This window comes from Balaenoptera physalus (genome assembly GCF_965194825.1).
Source record: "Balaenoptera physalus genome assembly, chromosome: 20".
Lineage (NCBI taxonomy): Eukaryota > Metazoa > Chordata > Mammalia > Artiodactyla > Balaenopteridae > Balaenoptera > Balaenoptera physalus.
This window is the reverse complement of record NC_138901.1, coordinates 17,639,533-17,663,390: the sequence shown is the minus strand read 5'-3', so window position 1 is coordinate 17,663,390 and position 23,858 is coordinate 17,639,533. Positions and strand designations below refer to the sequence as shown.

Here is a 23,858-nt window from a genome sequence, read left to right as displayed (position 1 = left end):
GACACTGATGTGTATAAAATTGATGCCTAAAAAAAAAAAAAAAAAAAGAATCATATTCACCCAATATATCAGAAATGAAAACTGAAATTAAATTGATTCCAAAAACATAATCTAATAAACTCTTCAACAAGAAAACAACAACGATAATAATAATAGTCAATATATTTTGTCTGCTTACTATGTTTCAGGCATAGTTCTAAGCTTTTTACATTCATCATCTCATTTACTCTTACAATATCCCCCATTAGGTGATAAGCTGAATTACTAACCCTATTTGCAGATAAAGAAATTGCAGCTTAGAGATATTAAATACCTTCAAATGTCTCTGGCTAGAAAAACCTAAAATTGCAACAACAACAACAACAACAAAATCTAAGAGACACAGTTAGGACTCAAACACAGGTGTCCAAGGCTTATAACTGCACTATTCTGTATGATAAGCAAGCAATTGAGGAAGAACGGGACCAAACACTTTCTGTATGAACTGAGGCAAGTCATTCTACATCTCAACACTGGGGACAATAATAGTTGCTGTCGTTTTTCTCATAAATGCCACAAAGAACAAATTTAAGACTGCTGCTGTGAAAGCATCTGGTGAGTGAAAGAATATGTAATGTTTTAGATAACCATTACTTTCATCCAATTAACTTTGCAAATAAGTTTCTTTGCTCACTGAAACTGAAGCACTTCAAGAACAGTCAAAAAGGTCTTACCTAAAACCACAATCAGCAGTTTCTGGAATGCATCTGTCATAGCCTTCTGAATAGCAAGCTTCTGGGTTACCTTCCTTTTCATAAGGAATGATAATGACCCTAAATCCAACCAAAACAGATGAATTTAAAATGCCTATCATCTGAATAACTGATTTCTAGGTTATATGTTTAAAACTAAAAAAGCATCTGTGATTCTTAGCTCACTACCTTAGTGATTAAGGGCAGGCACAACACTGGGGTACAGCTGAATGTCTCTGTTGTAGGTATACCCTGGCATGGCACAGTTTCACTGCTCAGATCTATTCTGGAAGTTCCTAAAATACTAACTAGACGGGAAATGCAAACCAAGAACGTGGCACAAATCTCATATTACTCACAGATTTCAAATGGACAAGCTGAGGCTACACTGCTACAGACCCTGCTCTCCTGTGCGTAAAGGGCTGGATTCGTACAGGGAGATAGATTTGGTGGTGGTGCAGATGATCTGGCCTCTCCTCAACCATCACCCACTCAGGTGGATGGTGGAGCCTCCTCTACTCCATTCGCTAACAGCCCTGCCTCTGACTTAAAACCCTAAGCCCAAGTGCCATGGATTGTAGGAAAAAACTCAGTACCAATCGGAATCCCCTTTCTAGGGATCTACATTTACTTTTTCCGCTCAGGCCCTTCTATAGGAGGCAAAGGACTGAACATTTACACAAGAGTTTATTTCAATCTTTAGACAATGATTTTGTTGGGATAACTGAAGGCCAGAAGACATCTGTATTTGAAGGACTATTTTAGCACAAAACAAATTATTAACCAAAAACAATAAACCAAAACAAAAAGTAACTAATTTTCCCTCCTCCTAAGCTTCTTGGCAGGCAGGCAGTTCTAAAATTCTAAAGTTTAAGGTGCTGTCAGGTATCGCCTAAGATAAAAACCTATATTGTCAGGCAGAAAAATTCTGCCCAGGGCTTTAGTTGCTTAGAAAAGGTGATGATGTATGTGAAAAGTTGAGTTTCAGAAAGAAAGGAAAAAAGAGCAATCCCACTCCCTCACCTCCCCACACACACACATACTGGAAAACAGACCTTCCTCCAACTTATCCAAAGGTTCCTTCCTCAGCCATGCCAACTCCAGGACTCCTGCACTCGTGGGAGGGCAACACCACCTCTGAAGCACAGAAGAACTTCAGGCTATTGCTTCTGAAGTGGTGTCACAATATCTTCATTTTCCCTTTCTTCAAGGTTAGAAAGATCCTGAAGCTGTTAGGATTTTGAATGAAAGGCTAGACTTCCAAATCTTCTGTTGTTAGAAATTAAAACTAAACTCCAGCAATCCCAGGTAATAGTTGAGGTATGCTATAGCCTCAAAATCAAGTGAGACTTGCAAATGAATGACTAGATATGGACAACTCTTTTTTATTATATACCATACAAATACTGGAGAAAATTATGGACACCACCATCCAAGTCATTGAGATTATCACTAATTCTAGGTGGCAGGCCAATGCTCAGATACTTCCGTGTGGAAGCCTCTCACATCTCCTCCCCATAGCCCTGTTCCATTCTTCTCTCTAAAGTCTAGGAGTTCAATGTTGAAAGGAGTCTGGTTAGTCAAAGAAAATCTACAGAGTTTACCTTGATGATCCTTTTTGACCACCCATTGAAACCAAAGTAGTAATTTGCCAATTCTTGGCATCTGGAGCTGTTTGGGGCAAGCGTATTATGTTGAACCGCCTTATGTCTGGTGCCGAGACGAACCTGAAGACATAAAAGACCTAAAAATATCACAACCCTACATAGAGACTTATTTTGGATATACCTGAGATTTATCAATACCAATTTCATAGAGTGGTTGCGAAGATTAAGTAGGACATTTTAAGCAATGAATTCACAGTGAGCCCTAAATAAATGTTATTTATTATTTTTAAGTCAGTACTTTTCTGCATCATTTCCAGGGCCCCTGATTAACCGGAAGGTTCCCTGACCTCTGGTGGTGAAAGTGATGATGAAAGCAAGCAAGGAAGCCCAGCAGAAGCCTGTTATGGGGCTGGGGGTAAGCAAAGGAAGTGAACTGTTTTAATCGTCTCATCCTGTAGCTCCTGCTTGAGAATATGACCTGAAGAGGAGATAAGATGGACCTGCCACTGAATTAGGACCTTAATCTGTAGCAACCCCTCCCCAAGTTACTAACCCCTGTTAGAAGAGGGAATACGTATACCTCGATAAATGTAAATAAAGCAACCAAAAGAATTAGAGGTTCATCTGCATTAACAAGCTTCCTTGAGAGTGCAAATATTTCCAGTCTTAACTCTCTAAATAACTTACATATTACTGTGGAGTTTTTACATCACTAGTTCTTTCTTAAATGTCTATTTCCATTTTGAACAGGGTGCAGTATGTAACTATAGTCATAAACATTCAAATAATACAAATAAAGTCAAAGCACTGTTAATTCTTTATTGATGTGTTTGTGCATCTTCCTCTGTCACTAGTTTATGAGCTCCTTAAGTGCTTGAAGGAACCATATATTATTCTTTCCTTGTTACCAGAAACAAGCATACATCTTGGCACATAATAGAGGAGGGATGGTCTGTTGACTGAGTGAATGAATGAGTACATAAGAAAATGAAATTACTTTCTCCAACTGAAGCTGCCTGCTGGGAAGGAGAAATGAAGACTAATTTTTAAATGCTGAGTGTCGCAACGTTTAAAACAGGGAAGCTAGGCCCTGTATGGTGAGTCATAATGGAGCTGTCCTGGACAATTAGGAAGCTTCAGAAGGGCTCTGAGCCCCTGGGTAGTAGAGACAGTTGACATCTGGGATAACCTTGCCACAGTTCTTGCTGGCAAACATTTCCCTTCGTGCTACTGAGAAAAACTCAGATACATTAGGCCTTTCCTTCATTTTATTTGAAGATGTTATTCTCTTGTCTGTATTTATAAAAAAAAACAGGGGAAAAAAGATAAGAAGTATATATACCTGCTAATGAATAAAAGAAGACATAATTGGAACTTCCCTGCTGGTGCAGTGGTTAAGACTCCGTGCTCCCAATGCAGGGGGCCCGGGTTCGATCCCCGGTCAGGGAACTAGGTCTCACGTGCATGCTGCAACTAAGAGTTTGCACGCCACAGTTAAGGAGCCTGCGAGCCACAACTAAAGGAGCCTGCCTGCTGCAACTGGGGAGCCCACGTGCCACAACTGGGGAGCCCTTGAGCCGCAACTAAGGAGCATGCCTGCTGCAACTAAGACCCGGTGCAACCAAATAAATAAATAAATAAAATTTAAAGAGAACGCATAATTAAAGTAGGTAACAATTTCGGGGGTGTGGGTAGTAAACTAAGGCTCTGCATTAAATAAAGAAATCGAATACGAATGCCCTTTCCTCTCAAGTCTACAGTGACTTGTAGAACATTTTCCTCATTACTCTACCAGTGACGGGCTTTATGCTGTGACAATCTCAGAACCTAAGCTTATGGAATGGTCTAAATGTCCAATATAAGAAAAGAACTCATTACTCACAACTGATACCAAGTAACTGTTTCATAATCTTTCCCGGACCATCCGTAATATCTGAGGGGTTATGTGAAATGGTCGCAGGGTCCGCAAATTAAAGAATGTCTGACACGAAATCATTTCAATCCCAGGGAGTACAGCCGGGATTGAAGAGGGTGTTAAACAGGGTACAGAAGTGGGAGGTAGTGTACCTGGAGTCACATCTGAGGAGAGTTCTCAGATTCAATAAAGGTGAAATCAGTGAGTAAAGAAATAGGGGTGAGAATAGGCAGCAAGGTCAGTAGGAAGTAGCCAGAGCAAGAAGCCAATCAGAGAAGACACATAATTATAAAGTGAAAGGTCTGGGAAATCGAAGCCTCACTCACTTATTCAGAGGCATTGAAAAGGTCCTTGAAAAAGGAATGGTGGCTGAATGGAGGCACATAATGAAATGTTAATTCTGGGGAAGTAAAATTGGATGGCATGTTAATATGGAACAAGGTTTCTACAATGCATTAAAGAATATTTTAACCATCTTCTGGAATCTGAAGGGAGTTCTGAATAGGCAATTTGAGAGTGATGATGATGATGAAGCCTCCTTTATGTTACATCTGACAAAAGTTTGTCAAGCTCGGGACTTCCCTGGTGGGACAGTGGTTAAGAGTCCGCCTGCCAATGCAGGGGACACGGGTTCGATCCCTGGTCCGGGAAGATCCCACATGCCGCAGAGCAACTAAGCCCGTGTGCCACAACTACTGAGCCTGTGCTCTAGAGCCCGTGAGCCACAACTACTGAAGCCCGCGTGCCTAGAACCTGTGCTCCGCAACAAGAGAAGCCATCGCGATGAGAAGCCCACGCACCGCAACGAAGAGCAACCCCCGCTCGCCGCAACTAGACAAAGCCGGCGCACAGCAACAAGAACCAACGCAGCCAAAAATAAATTAATTAATTAATTAATTAACTTAAAAAACAATTTGTCAACCTCACACATTTAAAATCCACATAAAAGTAAATATAAGGAAGACTCTTGTGAAGATTTCTTAAATTAAGGGGCAGCATAAGATGACATGGGGTTTAACATCAGTTCAGTTTGGGTTTGGCCTCTAGTTTCCACATTTACTGTCATAAACCTTAAGTAAGTCACTTAACCATCCTGAGTTCGAGTTTCTTCATCTAAAAAACAGAAAGAAAGAACTGGGGAACTGGGGGATCAGTGGAGCAGTGCATCTGAGAGCATTCTGTACACCACAGTGCTGTACAAACGTTGGCCTTTTATTATTTTTTCCCCCCCTTGGGATCTTAGTTCCCGGACCAGGGATTGAACCCGGGCCCTCAGCAGTGAAAGTCCTAACCACTGGACCGCCAGGGAATTCCCGATGGCCTATTAGTTTTAAATTCAGCACTTCATCCCAGTAGAGCGAGGAATTCCACATTTGGACCCACCTTCACTGGAGATGTCTGAAAAAGCTGCTTCTGGTCGCATGCCTTTTGGGCTCTGTGGGCATCCCTTGCTGAAAAAACCTCGATGATGGCATAGAACACAGGACCGGCCACTGCTGCGTTTGGGAAGACTCGGACCGAATACAGAAGGCCAAACTGGGAGAAGACTGTGAACAGAGAATGCTGTAGGGTGGGCCCATGTTAAGTAAGTGCAGGAAATTTCACGTCCAGGAAGCCAAACCGCCCGTTCCTTTCTATTCCCCCAGCCCTTCGCCACAGGCAACTGTGGTGATCCTGCAACTCCAAACACTTCTCATTTCAGGAACAGGTTTCCCTCTGAAATCCTAAGCTTCGAGAAGCATTAGGAGGCAATGCCGGCTGTTGGGAACTATCTCTCAAAAATCTGTGGGGGCGAGCTGACTACTCAGGTCGGCTCTAGAACTAAGATTCCTCTCAGCAGAGACCACAGGCAGATGAGGTGCTGAAGCAGTACCCCGGGGCGCCCAGTTACTGAGGCGCGAGGTGGCTTCCTCCACCCCTCCCTCTGCCCCGGCTCGGCTCACTTGCAAAGCCTCGGCCGTGGGTCCAGAGCTCAGCTCCCACGCCAGCAAGGTTTTGTCACCCACGATGGGAACCACAAAAGGTACCAACGCCACCATCCTACCTTTACTGCGCGTGCGCGGCTCGGGGCGCCTGCGCACGCGCGCCTGCGCACGCGCTGTTTATAACGGAAACCTGAGGGGGGAAGCCAGTTAGTTGGGAGTGGGACGAGGGCGGTGCTCGGACCTCTCCCTCACCCCTCCCACTCCGGGCTTGTCTCTGCCTCTAGGTCCCCTTCCACAGGTGGCACTGTCACTATATAATCACGTGGAATCATGCAGCCCTGGGCCTGTGCTGGGGGAGGCAGGAGGTGGGTAGGTTTGGTGCTGGGCTGAGCTGGAGGGAGGCGAGCAGCACACAGCTGGCCCGCAGTGGGGTCAGGAGAGGCCAGGGCCTGAGGAGGGCCGTCTTGGGCAATGGCTGCTCTCACACATTCTTCTTTACCCTGTCTTTCTGGCACCTCCCTGCTAGTTATCCAACGGTTGGGATTTTCTTTTAAAGAAAAAAAACAACCCAATGGGAATTTTCCACCAGCTTGAAATGGTGGAGAACCCCCTACCTTGGTACACAGGGTACACATCTGTACATGAGTTTGAGAAGTTGGGAGAAAAGTCAGGCCTTGGCTCCACAGTGGAGGGAGGCCCAGTGATCCAAATATTCTGGCAACCCCAATGACCGTACGAGAGGGGCCAGAAGTAGATGGTCCTCTATGGGCAGGAGGTCGAGCATGTTGTAAATAACTGGTACTTGATGAACCAGGAGAGAGAGCACCAGAATAAATTGCTATTTGATTTACTCATCTATGCCCCTTGAGGATGGTATGTTTTCCAGTTCCCAGGGACTGATGATACTGGGGAAACAAGGGAGGGAAGCCCCTCTTCATCCTTCTACTCATCCTCCTTTGCCCACGTTTCCTCTTGTGGAAGTACTGGCTGCCATGAGGGATTCTAGTTTCAGCTCTGCTTCTTCTTGCAGGCCCCTGTTATTGGTATATAAATATTCAACTATTTACATTTTAATTCCTTACCACATGGTTAGACTTGGTTATGAATTTATACAGTTTAATATAAGAAAAATAAGTATTTTACAAGCAATGCTGAGAAGCCGATATTAAGAAACAAAATTTGCAGGTGGCTTGAGGCAGAACAGGGCTCACTCTGTGGCTGTCTCGTGTGCGGTCTCACTTTCCTCACCCGCCTCTTCATCAACCCAATATGCAGCCAGAAGCTTCTCTGCTGGGGCTTTGATGACTTCCCTGGGGTAAGAAGAATAATGCCAAGGCTTTTACTTTTGAAAGGAACAATGATAGTTTTCATTATTTCCTCATTTTAGATGAGAATTTTAAATTGTCCCCTACCATTTATGGTACAGCCTTATAGAAGTACATCTCCTCCTCATCAGAAGACTCCCTGTCGTGTAGCTTTTGTGCCATGTTTTCCTTGCGTGTGGCGTTGAGAGGCCTATACATATCCCTAAGCCAAAGTGGCCGCCTTCTCCCGAAAAAGCCCTCCTGGAACACAGAAAGGGAAAGATTAATTCAGCATCTCCCCTGCTTTCTCTGGCCACAGTACTATATCCCCTTCAAATTTACCTGACTCCCACTTTCCCTTGAGCTTCTCTTATGCAGCAGAAATCGAAAAAAGCCCCTTGGAGGAAAACACACACAGTTAGTGTTACATGTCATTTTTCATCTCTCTCACAATGTGTTATCTCTGGTCTTATTAGGACTAAATGGGTACCTCAGTCCATAATCACAATGAGCAAAATCACCACAGACCCGGGATCTTGAAAATCATTCCGTGCATGCTGGCCTTCCAGAAGTTCTCTGTGTCTGTCCAAAATGGCCCCCGCCCCGTGTCTCTGGGGAGACCTTTGCATGTGGCTTAGCATGGAGTATAGGCAGGATTTTCAGCCCCGTTCACCTTTCTTGGCCCTTGGCCAAGTGCCCTCGTGCAGTGAAAACACTGCACAGCGGCGCTGGGCAGAAACACGTTACTCTCTAGATGCGCTTCACACCAGTCAGCTACGGACTTAGTCGCACATGCAGCATTTGCTGGGGGTGTGGCTGTGGGGAGAAGGTGCTTTTATTTTCCTGGCTGCTCTATCCTATCCTATAAGTTGAATCACACCAAGTCAACACCTGAACCCAACTAGCAAAGTTATCTATAGCTCTCTGACTTTCATACTGCAGGCTGTCACTGAGGTGTCAGTGAATTGTGAAATCAGTTTAAAGGCCATGACCAGCAGGGAAACACGAAATACTCTTTTTGAATACAAATAGAATAGAAAAAAGTCAGAGTGCACAATAAGTTAGTTTCAGAAACTACTTATGCCCATATAGTATGTGTATACTGAATTGTGACATAAAACGGAGCTCACAGCCCAAGCACAGTGTGATCAGTAGAGAAGTCCTCAGTGGAAAGGGACCCTCTTCTTTGTGATAATCACTAGCAGTGTGACCATGGGACAAGATACTTTCCCTTTCTCTTTCTCCATTTCCTTATTATAAAAGGAAGAGACAAACTACTGTCTAAAGATTCTCCTGGTTAAAGTTCTATGAGGTTTGGATAAAGGGAATAGAGAGTAGGGGCCTGAAAAACAGTAGGGTGAGAAGGGAAGTTTTCTTGCCACTTTACAGAAGGGACTCATATGTGCTACCTTTGTTCAGCTTTGAGTGAGGCCAGCCCCTAAATCCCCAACCATGTGTCCCTCCCTACCCCAGAGCCTCCTAGAAGGCCTCTGGCCTGGCCTGATACCTAGGAACCAGGCACCAGGCCAGCAGGAACAAGTGCAACCAAAACCTCTCCCCGTCCACCCTCTTTCCTTAAAGGACTAGTGAAAGCAGATGAATCTGTGCCAGTCCTGTTCTAACTCAGCTTGGGCTGGGGAGCTAATTCTGCTGATAAATAAATTAGGGTAAACCATTAGGGTAATTAAACATTCTTCCTGCCTTTGGTGAGGAAATTGAAATAGGTGAGTTCTAAGTTCTCCTCTAGTTGTAAAATTCTCCTTTAAAAGACCAATACTTACCTTCTGCTCCTTTTCTTATCTTCCCCTTTTGCAATTCGATGAGAATAAATCTGTTTTGAAAGAAAACATGATCATGATTATCCATTACAACTATTTCCAAATCCTTATTCATTCCCTTTTACTTTAAATCTTATCTACCCAGTGAGATGATAACTTTTTCAAGGAAAGGAATTCTACCCTGTTTAATAATCCTTTGCCTCTTCCACAGTACCTAACTTAGGGTCTTGCATGCAGCTGGCGATATATTTTATTGACTGTTTTAGATAACGTTCAACAGATCGTTCCTAATAAAAACTCTTAGAAGTAGGAAAAGAAAATAAAAGTATCTAGCAGAAACCTAAGCCTTGTTTTAGAGTCAACGACAAGAGTAGGATGCCCATCATTACTGCTACTATCGATCAATGTGGAGGAGGTCTTAATCAGTACGAAAAGAAAAACGAAGTATTGGAAAGGAAGAGACAAACACATTTGCATATGAAATGAGGGACCTAAAAAGACCAAAGGAATCAACCGAAGTTTTATTGGAAGTAACATGAGTAAGATGGCTACATACAAAATCAAGAGATCAACATATAAGCCTCAATAGCTTTCCCATATAACACAAATAACTCACTAAAAAACAGAAGAAACATCCCGTTCACTATATCAATAAAAATGCATAAAGTACCTAGGAATAAACTTAACCAAAAATTTGTAAGACCTATGTGATGAAAATATTAAAACTTTTCTGAAGGACATTAAGAAGAAGTACTACATGGCATGAGATACCATCCTCCTAGAATGTTGTAAAGAGGTCAGTTCTCATCAAATTAACCTACAAATTCAATGCAATCCATTTATATCCAAAATAATTTTTAAATAAAACCTGGCCAGCTGACATTTGGTAGAGAATATGTGTAAGAATAGATATGAAATGCATGAAAAAGAAGGTCAAAGAGTAGGACCTTGCCCTACCAGATATAAAATATGTTATAGAGCAACTGGAATTAAGCAGTGTGATATTGGTACTGGTACAGGACAAGATAACTGGATCACAGAATAGAGTCCAGATGAAGATAGTATATGAGACCAGGGAAGAAAGAATAAACCATTCAGTGAAAGATTTGAAAACAATTAGATCTTCATGTGTGGGGCGGGGGGGGAAGTTAGATCCCCTGCCTCAACCACACTAAAAAACAAATACAACAAATTCTAGACAGATTACAAAAGTACTTGAAGAAGATATTAGAGATTACTTTTACGTCATGAGGTGACAAAGGCCTGGCTAACAAAAGCCACCCCACATGAGCCATGAGGAGAGGACGGGCAGATATGGTGGCAGACTGTCAACACACCTCCTACACTGCACAGCCTTTGCCCCCTTTTCCCCTGGACTGTTTGTCTTCTTCTTGTTGACTTATAAAACTCTTGGGAGTTCCCTGGTGGTCCAGTGGTTAGGGCTTGGCGCTTTCACTGCTGTGGCCCGAGGTTCAATCCCTGGTCAGGGAACTAAGATCCCGCAAGCTGCACAGCATGGCCAAACCCCGCCACCCCCAAACAAACAAACAAACAAAAAACTCTTTATAGTAAAGAAATACTGGTTTTCATTGAATTTCAGTGTTTCGAATCTTTCCAGTGTTTTTGTCTCTAAGGAGACAAGACAAAAGAGTGGAGTAGGGAGCACAAGCTTTGCAGTCGGGTAAAACTGGCTTCTGCTTTTGGTTTGGCCACTGGGGCCTTACATTGATCTCCTTCATCTATGAAGGAGGGATAGTAATATCATCCTCACAGAACTGTGGGCATTAAATCAGACAATATATGGAAAACTCTTCATCTTACGCTTGGCATGAATCAGTGCTAAGCTGGTGTCACAGACAAGATGGTGGACTATATCAAAGGCTCTGCTTGTGGCATCAGGCTCTGAAGATTATAAAAGATTATAAAAATACTGCTTTTATTTCCTTCTAATACCTTTATGTGGTCTTTTTTCACATTTATGGAAATATGTTTATTTAAGATGAAAAATGGGGATCTGCTATTCTTTAACCCCCAAATAGTTAGGCAGCTAGTCTATCACCATTTATTCATTTTCCCCCACTGATTGGAATATTAAAACATGACATTTCAGAAGTCTTAAGAACACATGGGTCTATTGTTGGACTCGATGCTACTTCAAATAAATATTCGGTTGCATGATTCCTCACTGTGGAATTGACATAACGCCTCACTTCTCTTCCGTTGAACACCAGTAGTGTCTACCATAGGAAGAACACTGCATGGCCCCTGTCCTCGAAGAGCTTATCATATAAGTGGGGAGAGGAAATAACGGTTAGGACTCCTCGCTTTCGCTGCCTAGGGTACAAGTTCAATCCCTACTTGGGGAATTAAGATCCCGCAGGCCAAAACAAAACAAAACAAAACAAAACAAAACAAAACAAAACAAAACAACACAAATGCAAGGTTAAACTCTAGAGAAGTTAGAAACAATAAAAAGGGGACTTTACAGAAATTCTAAAAAAGCAAAAGGCCACATGCCACCTGGAGATGTAGAGGGGACAGTCTGGGCAATGGCCAATGACTAGCAAGCTGACCCCATGCTAGTCCCCAGCCTCCTAGGCTCAGAAATCATACTCTTCCTCACCAAGAGACAACTCGCGTCTTCCTGTTGTGGCAGTCTCACTTTATCAATATCACAGGATTGATCAAAAATCACAATGCCAAATTATTACTTGACAATGAGAAATACATCTGTTCTACACACAGGGCATCCGTGTCTACACAATCAGAGAATTACCTTCTGTGGAGACAGGCCTCCGTGGCACACTAAAGCACAATCACACAATCGAAGGCTACTTGGTGACAACAGAATTAGAAAAGAAATCAGCCGAATCCAGAATTTAATGGGAAGGCCTGAGGCAGCTGGATCCACCCATCTCCTCAACAGGCACAGCCTGGCTAGTGGGCCTGACTCTTCAGTTCTGCTGCCTAAGGTGCCATCTCTACTCTCGGGCAATGTGAGGATGGGCGCTGCCCATGTTGGTCTCTCCTCACCTTTTCTATGCTTTCACTACTGACCAACCCTCCTGCAGATAGACACATTTCTCTTTAGAAGTTAGTACATCATGTCAGGTTTTATTCAAGTCTGATAGGCCAGGAAGCCATTGGTCCTTACACATCTCTGCTCAGCTCCATGATGTGCTAACCTTGCTGTTTCTCTCTTGGGGGGCTGCCTTTTAAAAAACTGCTTCCCACTTTTGTGAGCTCTGAGGGGAGGGGACTGCTTTGCTATGGCCCCTAAGAAATGGTGACAAACCTCACAGGACTAGGATCAGGAGGGCTGGAGTATTCAGGGAAGGCTTTATGAAGAAAGATATCTGAACTTGAGTTGGCTTTTGAGAGGTTCATAGGACTTCCACAGGCAAAGCAAAATCAAGGAATTTTAGATGGCCAAAGGCACAGACAAAAGCAGGCATGGATGTGGTGTAACTAGCGTATACTGAGGAGCTGCTTTGGCTGCAATGGAGGGCTGCCATTACAAGAGAAAAGGTAAATAAAGTAGGTTGGACTGGTAGGGTAGAATCAAGATTGCCAGCTTATTAAAATCACTCTTTTAATGTTAGCCACTGCCTGTTGGGAAAAGTAATAAACCATTATGTAACTGAACAGAAGATAAACAGGCTAGCTCCAGGAATAGGCTACTATAAATATGACATGCTTTAGGGTAGCCTGCTGCAGGATTTTACTTGCAGTGTTTTAATGGAACCTATCTACACAATTCCTAATACACTGGAGAAGCAAGCTGCTAAGTAAGCCTAAGGAATTGACGAGATCACACTTTGATCTTTTAGGCATGTCCTTTTAGCCCTCCCAGGGTGACTGATAGCTCCATGAGTATGGAGATCGTATGTCTCTCATCACTTCAGCCAACAAGGAAAGAAATAAACAGTAGAATGAGAGTGACTGGTGAGTACATCAAATCAGCATAGTTTTCTGTGTTGTTTTGTTTTTGTTTTTAAACTATTTATTTATTTATTTATTTTTGTCTGTGTTGGGTCTTTGTTTCTGTGCGAGGGCTTTTCTCTAGTTGCGGCAAGTGGGGGCCACTCTTCATCGCAGTGCGCGGGCCTCTCACTATCGCGGCCTCTCTTGTTGCGGAGCACAGGCTCCAGACGCGCAGGCTCAGTAGTTGTGGCTCACGGACCCAGTTGCTCCGCGGCATGTGGGATCTTCCCAGACCAGGGCTCGAACCCGTGTCCTCTGCATTGGCAGGCGGATTCTCAAATGCTGCGCCACCAGGGAAGCCGCAGCATAGTTTTTGAGTAGAAGAAATTTTACTATCATGTCAACTCTGGCCTTCTTATAAACTGAACTTGTCAAAACAGTCCAATGGCTTGTTATCATGGATCCAATTCCAAAGAGATCTCCTGGGAGTGGAGTTCCTTTCAAAATCCTGTGGGGACTTCCCTGGTGGCGCAGTGGTTAAGAATCCGCCTGCCAGTGCAGGGGACACGGGTTCGATCCCTGGTCTGGGAAGGTCCCACATGCTGCAGAGCAACTAAGTCCGTGCGCCACAACTCCTGAGCCCGCGTGCCTAGAGCCCGTACTCCACAACAAGAGAAGCCACCGCAATGAGAAGCCCGCGCACCGCAATGAAGACATAATGTAGCCAAAAGAAAAAAAAGAAAAAAAGAAAAAAAACTCCTGGGAATATACTTTTCAGTAAAAGAACAAAGTGTACCTCAGTCCTCATGACTAAAGAGAAGAATCAAGTAGTAGTAGGTGGAAAGGTGGCTTTGAGTCTCAGTTTGTGGGTTCTGAATCTGAATGAATTATTGTCCTTACCTCAATGAGACAGAGAAGTGTAACCAAAATCGTCACTACTGCAGTTACAGATATTGCCAAGATGAGTTTGTTGTTATAGCCATATCCTGGAACTTCTTTTGTGAGCTAAAAAAATAAATAACAATTTTTTTACAAACAAGGAGATAGAAGGCATGAAAGCTAACTATTCTTAAACCTATTCTAAACAATAGCTAACTATTCTTAAACTACTGTAAAACCCAATCCTTTCAGGCGAGTAGCTTCTATAAGAACAAGCCAAATTTAATGTTATTAATCTTATCATTAGCATTTTCTTCTACAATTTATTTATCTACAATTTATTTATCTTGTGTTATGTCCTTTTCTCGTCTACGCTAGGAATACTGACACACTCTCTCAATGAGCAAAGTGGGAGATCACTGTCTTAGCCAGTGTCATGGCTGAAGATAAGATACAGACTAGGAGCCCGTGGTATTCCTGCTTGGGTACGTCCATGGCATGTCCTAAACTGAGTAAAAGTCCAGGTCCCATGTTTCAGGGGTTCTCCTCACCTCACTTGACTCCTGCTCTTTCTGCTCACTCTGGGCTTCCGTGCTCTCACTGATATAGTTGTCACTTTTCCACTGGCCCGTATCCCATTCCGCTTTGGACACCTTTACTTCCTGCTGCTTGCTGAGAAGCTTCATCAGGAGGCCTGTTCTAGAGATGAGGTTGGCACAGGCCAGCTGCACGTGGGTGTCCGAGCAGTCTATTATCAAAGTCTGGATAACATGAGAAACGAGCCTTCGCACGTCATTGTTGGGGATGAGGGACCGTAGCTGCTGGTTTAGCTGAGTTTCAACTTGATCACCCGGGGATGTGAGCCCTGGGAAAGTGAAGCCTGTGGGCTTAGAGGATAATTCAGTGCCCGTGTTGTGGTGCTCCCACTGTGTTTCGTTGGTGTGTTGAACAGGTGGCATACTGTTGTCTGCAGCAACAGCAGAATGTGCAGTGGAGACATCCTTATGGGTAGTGTTTCCAGGGCCGGTTCCTCCGGGCAGAGTAGAGTTTCCTGAAGAAATAACTTCTTCAGAAACATTTTGTGCAGTATTGTTTTCTGAAGTAGTGTTTTCTGTAGAAGGGTCTGAAAGAGAAAATAATTCTGGAGAAGGATTTTCTTGAGAAGTCACCTCTCTTGAAGGTGAAACAGCTTCTTGAGGAGGGGAATTTATGAGACTCCTCACTACAGAGAACGGAGGGCTTGCAAGCATCATTCTATTGAGTGAACTTTTCTTTCTGAACTTTCGACTCCTTTTGCCTTTGGGTTTTCTCTGGACCCGATGAGTCCTAATTTTATGGAAGATGTATTTTTTCCCAGAATGTGAGATTAGTTCAAAATCCTTAATATTTCTAACTCTAGCCTTTGCATCCTCTAAAACAAGTATAGTGTTGGATAAGTCTTTTGATTTGCTTTTAACCTCAGATGGGGATTTTGGAGGGATGGAGGCAGAAGGCCTGACCTTGAAGTACTGTTTCAGGGTAGAGGAGCCTGCTGCCTTGTGTTCTTTTATGAATGAAGACTCCGCATTGGAGGACTTTCCCACCAGCTTCCTGGGCCTCTGCACCATGAGAAGCTGTTTCAGCTTTCCTGGGGATGGCCTCCTGAGCCTTCTTTCTTCGGCAGTGCTCGCCACAGATGGCTGGGCATTCTGTTTCCTCCTGACGCTCTCATCTCCCACTGCTTGGAGGTGCATTTTCTGTAGGCCCCTTGGGCCCTTGAGGACCCTGTTCACTCTCAGCAGCTTTTCCTCGGTACTCTCAGTCTTTGCTGGGCTGTCTTTCTGTGGTTGGGCAGTTTCCAATTTCTTTAGAAAGAGGTAGTGTTTAAACATGGCACTTAAAAGGTTGGAACGTGTACGCGTGGCAGGTTTTTCTTCCTTTTTAACCTCATCAAATTTTTCTTGAGTTTCTGCATCTAACACATTTTCCAGAAAATGGAGTTTCCTCAATTTATTTTTATTAGTTGAATTCTTGCGTACAGGTTTAACAGAAGGGCTCCTTGTATTGTTTTTCAAAAGGCCCAGGAGCATATCTCCATCTTGTGTATTTGAAAAAAGAAGTTGAAGGAATGGTAATAATGTTGATTCCACATCTCCTAGATTTCCCTCTGAGATGTAAGGCAGTATGTAATTTCGTGCACTGATAATATCACTTTCATTTTTAAAGTCCAGCTGCTCATTCATGAAGCCTGACAAGCTGACAGCACTTTTATCTGAGGATGCCCTCTCTGGCTCAATAATCAGCTCGGTGCTGTTGTTCTTCTTCCGGGCTTGTAACACCTTCATCAACGATCCTTCTGCATTCCCAAGAGATGTTTCTTCGTCTGTCAAAAAAGAAGAGACTGTTTTTGATCATTGAAGACTGATGGGACAGATTTTTGTCAGTCCACAGCCAAATGAATTAGGAATCAGTCAACGTTTGAGTGCCACTTAGGAGAAAAAGAAACCCACACTTAAGCCTATGACTGGCAACAACAAAATGTGAAAAAGATATCTCTTGAAAAAGCGGCTGTCTACTCAGAAAATTCTGTAGCGTGAAATATAGTAACTATATTCAGGATTACTCCACTGGTTCCCAGGGGCCAGTACTCAAGAAGAGCCAAGGCTGGAAGACAAATACTCCCCTACTCAGCTGGGCTCTCCGCAGATCTACTGTGACTCCTCACATTCACATACCCCATCCTGTCCTGCCTCAGAGGCAGAGGAGTGTGAGGCTTCCTCTCTCCACCTCTTCAGTGTGCTTGCGTTCTTGCTACTGTCACAGATGACCACGACAACAACCGCCGCTAACAGGTCGTCATCTGGACATGTCCTTCTCCACCCACCCACCGAATCCTTTGCTCAGTCCCTGCTGCCATATATCCCAGCCCCCGTAGCAGAAGGCTCTATACAGAAAAAAACACTATATCCGCCCTGGCTCTTTGCTAAAATTTGGGCAGGGATCTGGGCTATCAGTTAAGAGATTTGCCAGACTGTATGCCAATGTGGAACGTTCAACAAATCAGTGGAATAATACTTGAGGTCGTAAAATGCAGAAGGGAAAAAGCAACTTCTGTCAGATGGCTACTTTGCTTTCATTTCATTTTCCTTCTAATATTTCCAGCTTTACTTGGGGAACCATCCAAAGCTTCTGACTGTGTGAAGGTAATGTGTACCATTGTGTAGCTGGGCTTCTCTTCCAAAAGGATTAAAAGTATTTTTGGTGAGGGTCAAGGAGGAGGGAAGGGTCATGAGAAAGGAGGAGCATGGGCTTGCAGAGAGCCCCAAACTGGGGACAGGAGATCGGGGCACTAGGGTCATAGCACTTACACCTCTGATCTTGTTTTTCCTCACCTGTAAAAGGAGATTAAAAATGCCTTTACTGCCCACTTCTGGGGGAGAAGGGAGTAATATAATTAGTAAAAAAAATTGTTTGGGGGAGTTCCCTGGTGGTCTAGTGGTTAGGACCCGGCACTTTCCCTGCTGTGGCCCGGCTTCAATCCCTGCTTGGGGAACTAAGATTCCACAAGCTGTGTGGCACGGCCAAAAAAATAAATAAAATTGTGTTGAAAAATCAGCAATATTGTCTTTATACAAGTAGCAAAGTGTTATTATTTATGAGGTGCTCTCGATCACTGAAAGAGACCTGTATTCAAGCTACCTGGGCATGATAGCACAGTTTGGAAGTCATCAAGTTAGTGCCAATAAATCTAATATACAGAAAAATGGTTGAAAGCCCCTGAGTGTTTTGTGGATAGAAAAGCTTGAGATTCAGAGCAAGTTCAGAGCTGGACAGTCTAAGAATAAACTAGCTCTCCCAGCCATTAGAAGGGCTAGGTAGCAGCTTCTGGTTATGGAACCAGAAACTCTCAGGCTCCAAATAGGACATAAAACAGCATCTCTTGTACTCTGTATAAAATTGCAGAAACAAACAAAATAAACAAAAATATATTTATATCTGTCCTATAAGACAAAGGGTACTTGAGACCTAATGTATATAAAATCAGTTTACAAACTGTGATGCACTATATGAATAAGTTCTCGTTTGCAGAGAGCACAGCATAGGATATGTGGCCATTAATGTTAATTCCCTTCCCCCTTCCATTCCTTTCTCTTGTTCCTTTATGTATGCGGATCATTTACATTATTAAGCTAACAATGTAACCGAGCCATTATTAGCTTAATAATGTAATCAAGAATCTGATTTTTAGCAAGGGGTAGTTCTGAGAAACTTAGGAAGTTGGAACACTGAATGAATGAATTAAAATAATGCAATTACATCATTAATTTTAAAATTTATCATTGATTAAGAATAAAAATTAAAAACTTAAAAAATTAAATTAAAAATAAAAAATTTATTATCCCGCAATTGAGACTCACCACAACGTGTGATGTCTGTCAGGCATTCACTGTCACAACGCAGCTTGACTGTCTGACAGACAACCTCAATAGTAGCTTTAAATTGGCAGAGGCAGCAGGCCATACGGCTAGGTAAGATCCTATAAATGGAAACACAGGTAATTAAATTCGTGGTAAAAGAGTTACTTGAGTAGGTAGAAGAGGTAGGCCAAGGCCACCACAGACCAGTGCAAAAAGGAGTTCTTGGGGCATATGAACTGGAGAACTGGATAAGGGCTGGTTGGCCAATTGCTGCTCTTGACTGTTGTAAATAAATATAGAGGAGGAGAGAGGTGCCCAACAGAAGGATTAGGATGGCAGTAGGTATGGTATGTCTAGCAAAAAGGGAATAGGGATTAGAATTGGGTGACACTGATCTGTAGTTTAATTCAGAAGTATCTCCTTCCCACCCGAAAGCCTCACTTTGGGTTGAGGGTACACAGGAAGAAGGCAGACTTCTAAGAAGAGTCTGAATAAGACCGCACCTTCTGGAGTCCCTTTCTCAGTTCCTATTTGTGAGTAGTAATATATTACAAATTATTCTAGTAATAAAAAAGCATCATGTGGTTAAACAATAACAGAGATTGCATTGGCCAAATCTGGACAAAAGGAACATTCCAAAGAATAACATTATCATTATAATAAGGTATAACATAGTTAATTTTAAAAAAAGCACATGAGGTCATAATGATACTCAAAATGAAAAGTGGGGGAGCTCTTCTTTATAGAATAATGTCAGCTAATAAATGCAAAAGGAATGACAGAATTAGGAAAGTGTCATTTTGCAACTATCAATGTAATAATCGATTCAGACAAGGATTATCACTGATGCACAGTTGGGTGAAGAGTTGTTTGAAAGTAGGATCTTCACTGATCCCAAACTATCACCCCACATATTATTTATCAATTACCAAGGGGAAAAATAACTTTACAATGGAGAGATATGGAAGATACCACCTTAGTCAAGTGATCAAACTTAGCACTGGGCCACCTGAAGTGCTGAAGTATGAAGAATACATCACCTATATAGTATTCTTTCCCAAAATGTTTACTTTGAATCTAATGAGGAAACAGACAAATCCAGATTGTGGGGCAACTTACAAGACAACTGGCTCAGACTCTTCAAAAATGCCAATGTCATAAAAGACCAAAAAAAAAAAAAAAAAAAGGAGGGAAATATTCTAGATTAAAGGAAACAAAGACACGACATGCAATGCCTAATCTTTAATTGGACCCTGTATCAAAACAAAACAGACTTAAAGAATGTTATTGGCTTCTGGCCAAGATGAAGTAACAAGGTCCAATTTAACCTCCCACCTGAAACAATGAAAATATCAGACAGAACATAGGAAACAACAGTTTTCAAGAAACTGGATCTCACGCAATAAAGTTCATTGATCCCCAGGAGATGGGAAATAAATGAAGTGATCCCTATAATTGCCCTAACTTACTTCTCTGAGAGAGTTTCCAGGTCATGGTACAGGGAAGAGAAGTCCAGGCAGAGACTGGTGGACTCCCTGACTGAGGAAATGGAGCTGAGAGTCTGGGAAAACCAAGGTAACTAGAGTTCACAAAGCAGAGTATCAGAGAGAAAAGAAGTGCACAGACAAAGAACTCTGGAGATATGCAGAGGGATCTCTTGAGAATTCAACAAAGTATTGGTCAGTACATTTGTGTGAGGAATTCCTTGATGCCAGGAAAAGAACCACATGAAAGGATTAATAATAAGAATAACTGGATATCACACAGGGTTGTAGGAATAGTACCTGTTCCTACAAGTCAGACTGGAAAACCTCATGATACTCAGAAAGGACTTGTCTCATTAGTTGCAAATAACGAGCTCCAGACTAAAGGCTACTTGGACTCCTACCCAACGAATCTTAAAAGCTAGACCTAAAAGAATAAAATTGTTCTGAGTAACTTAATTTCACCCAAAACAAAGCCCAAGCATTTTACAGGAATATAAATATATATAGCACACAATAAACTAAAACTCACAATATCTGGGATCATATGAAAAATTGCCAAGCATGCAAAGAAGCAGGAAAATATGACCCATAGTGAGGAGAAAAGGCAATCAATCAAAACTAACCCATCATCTATACAGATGTTAGAATTGGCAGAAAAGAACATTTAAAAAGTTATTATACATGAAGAAAAGTTATTATAACTGTATTTCATATGTTAAAAAACCCAGACTAAACACTGAAAATGTTAAGTACAGGCATGGAAAATGTAAAACAGACCCAAATTGAGCTTCTAGAGATTAAAAATAATGTCTAAATGAAAAAGACATTGAACGAGGTTAATGGCAGATTAGACACTGCAGAAGAAAGGGTCAGTGAACATTAAGGCATAGTAATAGAAACGATCCAAAATGAAACAAAAAGAGTAACAAAACAAAACAACAACGAAAATGAATAGAGCATCAGTGAGTCGTGCAACAACTTCAAGTGGCCTGATACATGTGTACCTAGAGTCCATGAAGGAGAGGAGAAAAATAAAAATTTGAAGAAATAATAGCCAAAATTTTCCCAAAATGGTAAACACTATAAACTCACAAAGTCAAAAAGATCAATGAACTTTAAGCATAAGAAACATGGACAAAACTACACCAAGGCACAAAAAATAGTCAAATTGCTCAAAACCAGCAATAAAGAGAAAAATTTAAAAGCAGCCAGAGGAAAAAACTATACACTACATACAGAGGAACAAAGGTAACAATGACAGCAGAATTCTTGTTGGAAACAATGTAAACGAGAACTCAGTGGAATAACATCTTTAAAGTAGTGAACGGAATTCTATCAAGCTAGAATTCTATACTCAGATCTGTCAAAACAAAAGCAAAATAAAGACTATCTCAGACATACAAAAGCTGAAAGAATTCATTACTAGCAGACTTTCACTATAAGAAATGTTAAAAAGAAGTATTTTTAAGCAGAAGCAAAATGACACCAGATTGGAATATGGATCTACACAAAAGATTAAGAATACTGGAATTGGGACTTCCCGGTTAAGAATCTGCCTGCCAATGCAGGGGACACAGGTTCGATCCCTGGACCGGGAAGATCCCACATGCCGCGGAGCAACTAAGCCCGTACGCCAGAACTACTGAGCCTGCGCTCTAGAGCCTGTGTGCCACAACTACTGAAGCCCACGCACCTAGAGCCTGTGCTCTGCAACGAGAGAAGCCATCCAATGAGAAGCCGGTGCAGCGCAACGAAGAGTAGCACCTGCTCGCCACAACTAGAGAAAGCCCACGCGAAGCAACAAAGACCCAACGCAGCAAAAAAATAAATTAAAAAGAAAAACTTAAAAAAATTTTTTAAAGGATTTTAGTCATTCGATACATGTCTCTGACCACAATGGAATTAAATTAGAAATTAACAAATCTGAAAAAATCTCCAAATATTTGGAAACTAAACAACACACTTCTGAGTAACTTTGTGGTCAAAGAAGAAATCAAAAGGGAAATCAGAAACTATTTTGAACTCACTGAAACTGAAAACATAATATGTCAACATGTGGGATATTGCTAACGCTGTACTCAGCTTCCTCAACTTCCACCTTAAACTGGAAAAACGAGAGCAAATTAATCACATAGTAAGAGAAGAAAGAACACAATAAAGATCAAAGTAGAAATAAATAAAATGGAAAACAGAAAAATACTATAGATATTAAAAGGATCATAAGAGAATATTATAGAATACTTTATACCAATAAATTCAAGATGAAATGGACAAACTCCTTGAAAGACATGTGCTACTAAAGTTTATTCAAGAATAAAGATATTAAAGAAATTGGATGTGCAGTTTAAAACCTTCCAACAAAGAAAGCTTCAAGTCCAGGTGGCTTAACTGAGAAATTCTACCAAACACTTCAGCAATAAAATAATGCCAATTCTACACAAACTCTACCAGAAAGTTGAAGAGAAGGGAATACCTCCCAACCTATTTATAAGGCCAACTTTCACCGTATCAAGATTACACAATGACATTACGAGAAAACTAGATAGACCAATATCTCTCATGAACACAGAGGCAAAAACTCTTAACAAAATTTTAGCATATCAAATCCACTAATATATAAAAAGATGATACATCATGACCAAGTGGGGTTTATCTCAAGAAGGAAAGGTTGGTTTAATATTTGAAAATCAATTTACCCAACTTAGTACACTAAAAAAGAAAAATCAGGACGTCTCTGGTGGGGCAGGGATTAAGAATCTACCTGCAAGTGCAGGGGACATGGGTTTGAGCCCTGGTCCGGGAAGATCCCACATGCTACGGAGCAACTAAGCCCGTGCACCACAACTACTGAGCCTACGCTCTAGAGCCCGTGAGCCACAACTACTGAGCCCATGTGCCACAATTAGTGAAGCCCGTGCACCTAGAGCCCGTGCTCTGCAACAAGAGAAGCCACCACAAGGAGAAGCCTGCATACTGCAATGAAGAGTAGTCCCTGCTCGCCACAGCTAGAGAAAGCCTGCGTGCAGCAATGAATACCCAATGCAGCCAAAAATAAATAAACAAATTAAGAAAAGAAAAGAAGAGAAAAATCGCATAATCATTGCAATAGATGCAGGAAAAGAATGAAAAAGTCTAACATCCATTCCTGATTAAAGAAAAAAACAGCCCTCAGTAGACTAGGAATGGAAGGAGACTTCCTCAACTTGACAAATGACTTCGACAAAAAACCTAACATCATATTTAATGGTGAAGGACAAAGTACTTTCTCTCCAGGATCAGGACAAAGGCAAGGATGTCTGCTCTCATTACTTCTGTTTGACACTGCACTGAAGGTTCTAGCCAGTGCAATAGGGCAACAAAAAGAAAAGAGATATTCAGAATGGAAAGGAAGAAGTAAAACTATCTTTATTTGCAGATAACATGATTATGTAGAAAACCTGAAAGAATCTACAAAAATGCTACTGGAACTAATGAGTTTGTCAAGTTTGCAGGGTACAAGATCAACATACAAAAAGATTAATTTATCTCAACAAACAAGCAGAGATCAAAGTTTTAAAATACTACTTATAACAGAATCAAACATATAAAATACTTAGAATAAATCTGACAAAAGATGTAAAAGACTTGCACACGGAAAACTGTAAAATATTGCTGGGGGGAAATTAAGGAAGACCTAAATAACTGGAGAGATATAATGTATTCATGGATCAGAAGATTCAATATTGTTAAGACATCAATTCTCCCCAAATTGATTTATAGATCAAAATCCCAGTAGGCTTTTCTATAGAAATTGACAAGCAAATTCTAAAATTCATAGGGAAATAAAATTTAGAATAACTAAAACAACTTTGAAAAAGAACAAAGTTGAAGAACTAACAGTAACTGATTTCAAGGCTTATGAAGCTACACTT

General features: G+C 41.7%; 2 protein-coding genes across 2 annotated transcripts in view; both read right to left on the bottom strand.

The window, feature by feature from the left end:
• Positions 1 to 405: 405 nt before the first annotated feature.
• On the bottom strand, positions 406 to 6,340 carry LOC309651063 (RAD52 motif-containing protein 1-like). Its single transcript, XM_082443355.1, is given in 7 exon segments — positions 406 to 812; positions 1,787 to 1,814; positions 1,816 to 1,893; positions 1,895 to 1,960; positions 2,336 to 2,458; positions 5,637 to 5,816; positions 6,197 to 6,340. Coding segments are annotated over 7 exon segments (714 nt in total). The 5' UTR covers positions 6,293 to 6,340; the 3' UTR covers positions 406 to 669.
• Positions 6,341 to 7,273: 933 nt separating this feature from the next.
• Positions 7,274 to 23,858, bottom strand: part of LOC309651048 (leucine-rich repeat-containing protein 37A3-like) — a 57,672-nt gene continuing 41,087 nt past the window's right edge. Inside the window, 6 exon segments of the mRNA XM_082443334.1 lie at positions 7,274 to 7,488; positions 7,591 to 7,879; positions 9,264 to 9,313; positions 14,085 to 14,189; positions 14,615 to 16,425; positions 18,461 to 18,579. Of these exon segments, the coding sequence (XP_082299460.1) occupies positions 7,804 to 7,879; positions 9,264 to 9,313; positions 14,085 to 14,189; positions 14,615 to 16,425; positions 18,461 to 18,579 (2,161 nt within the window). The 3' untranslated portion in view covers positions 7,274 to 7,488; positions 7,591 to 7,803.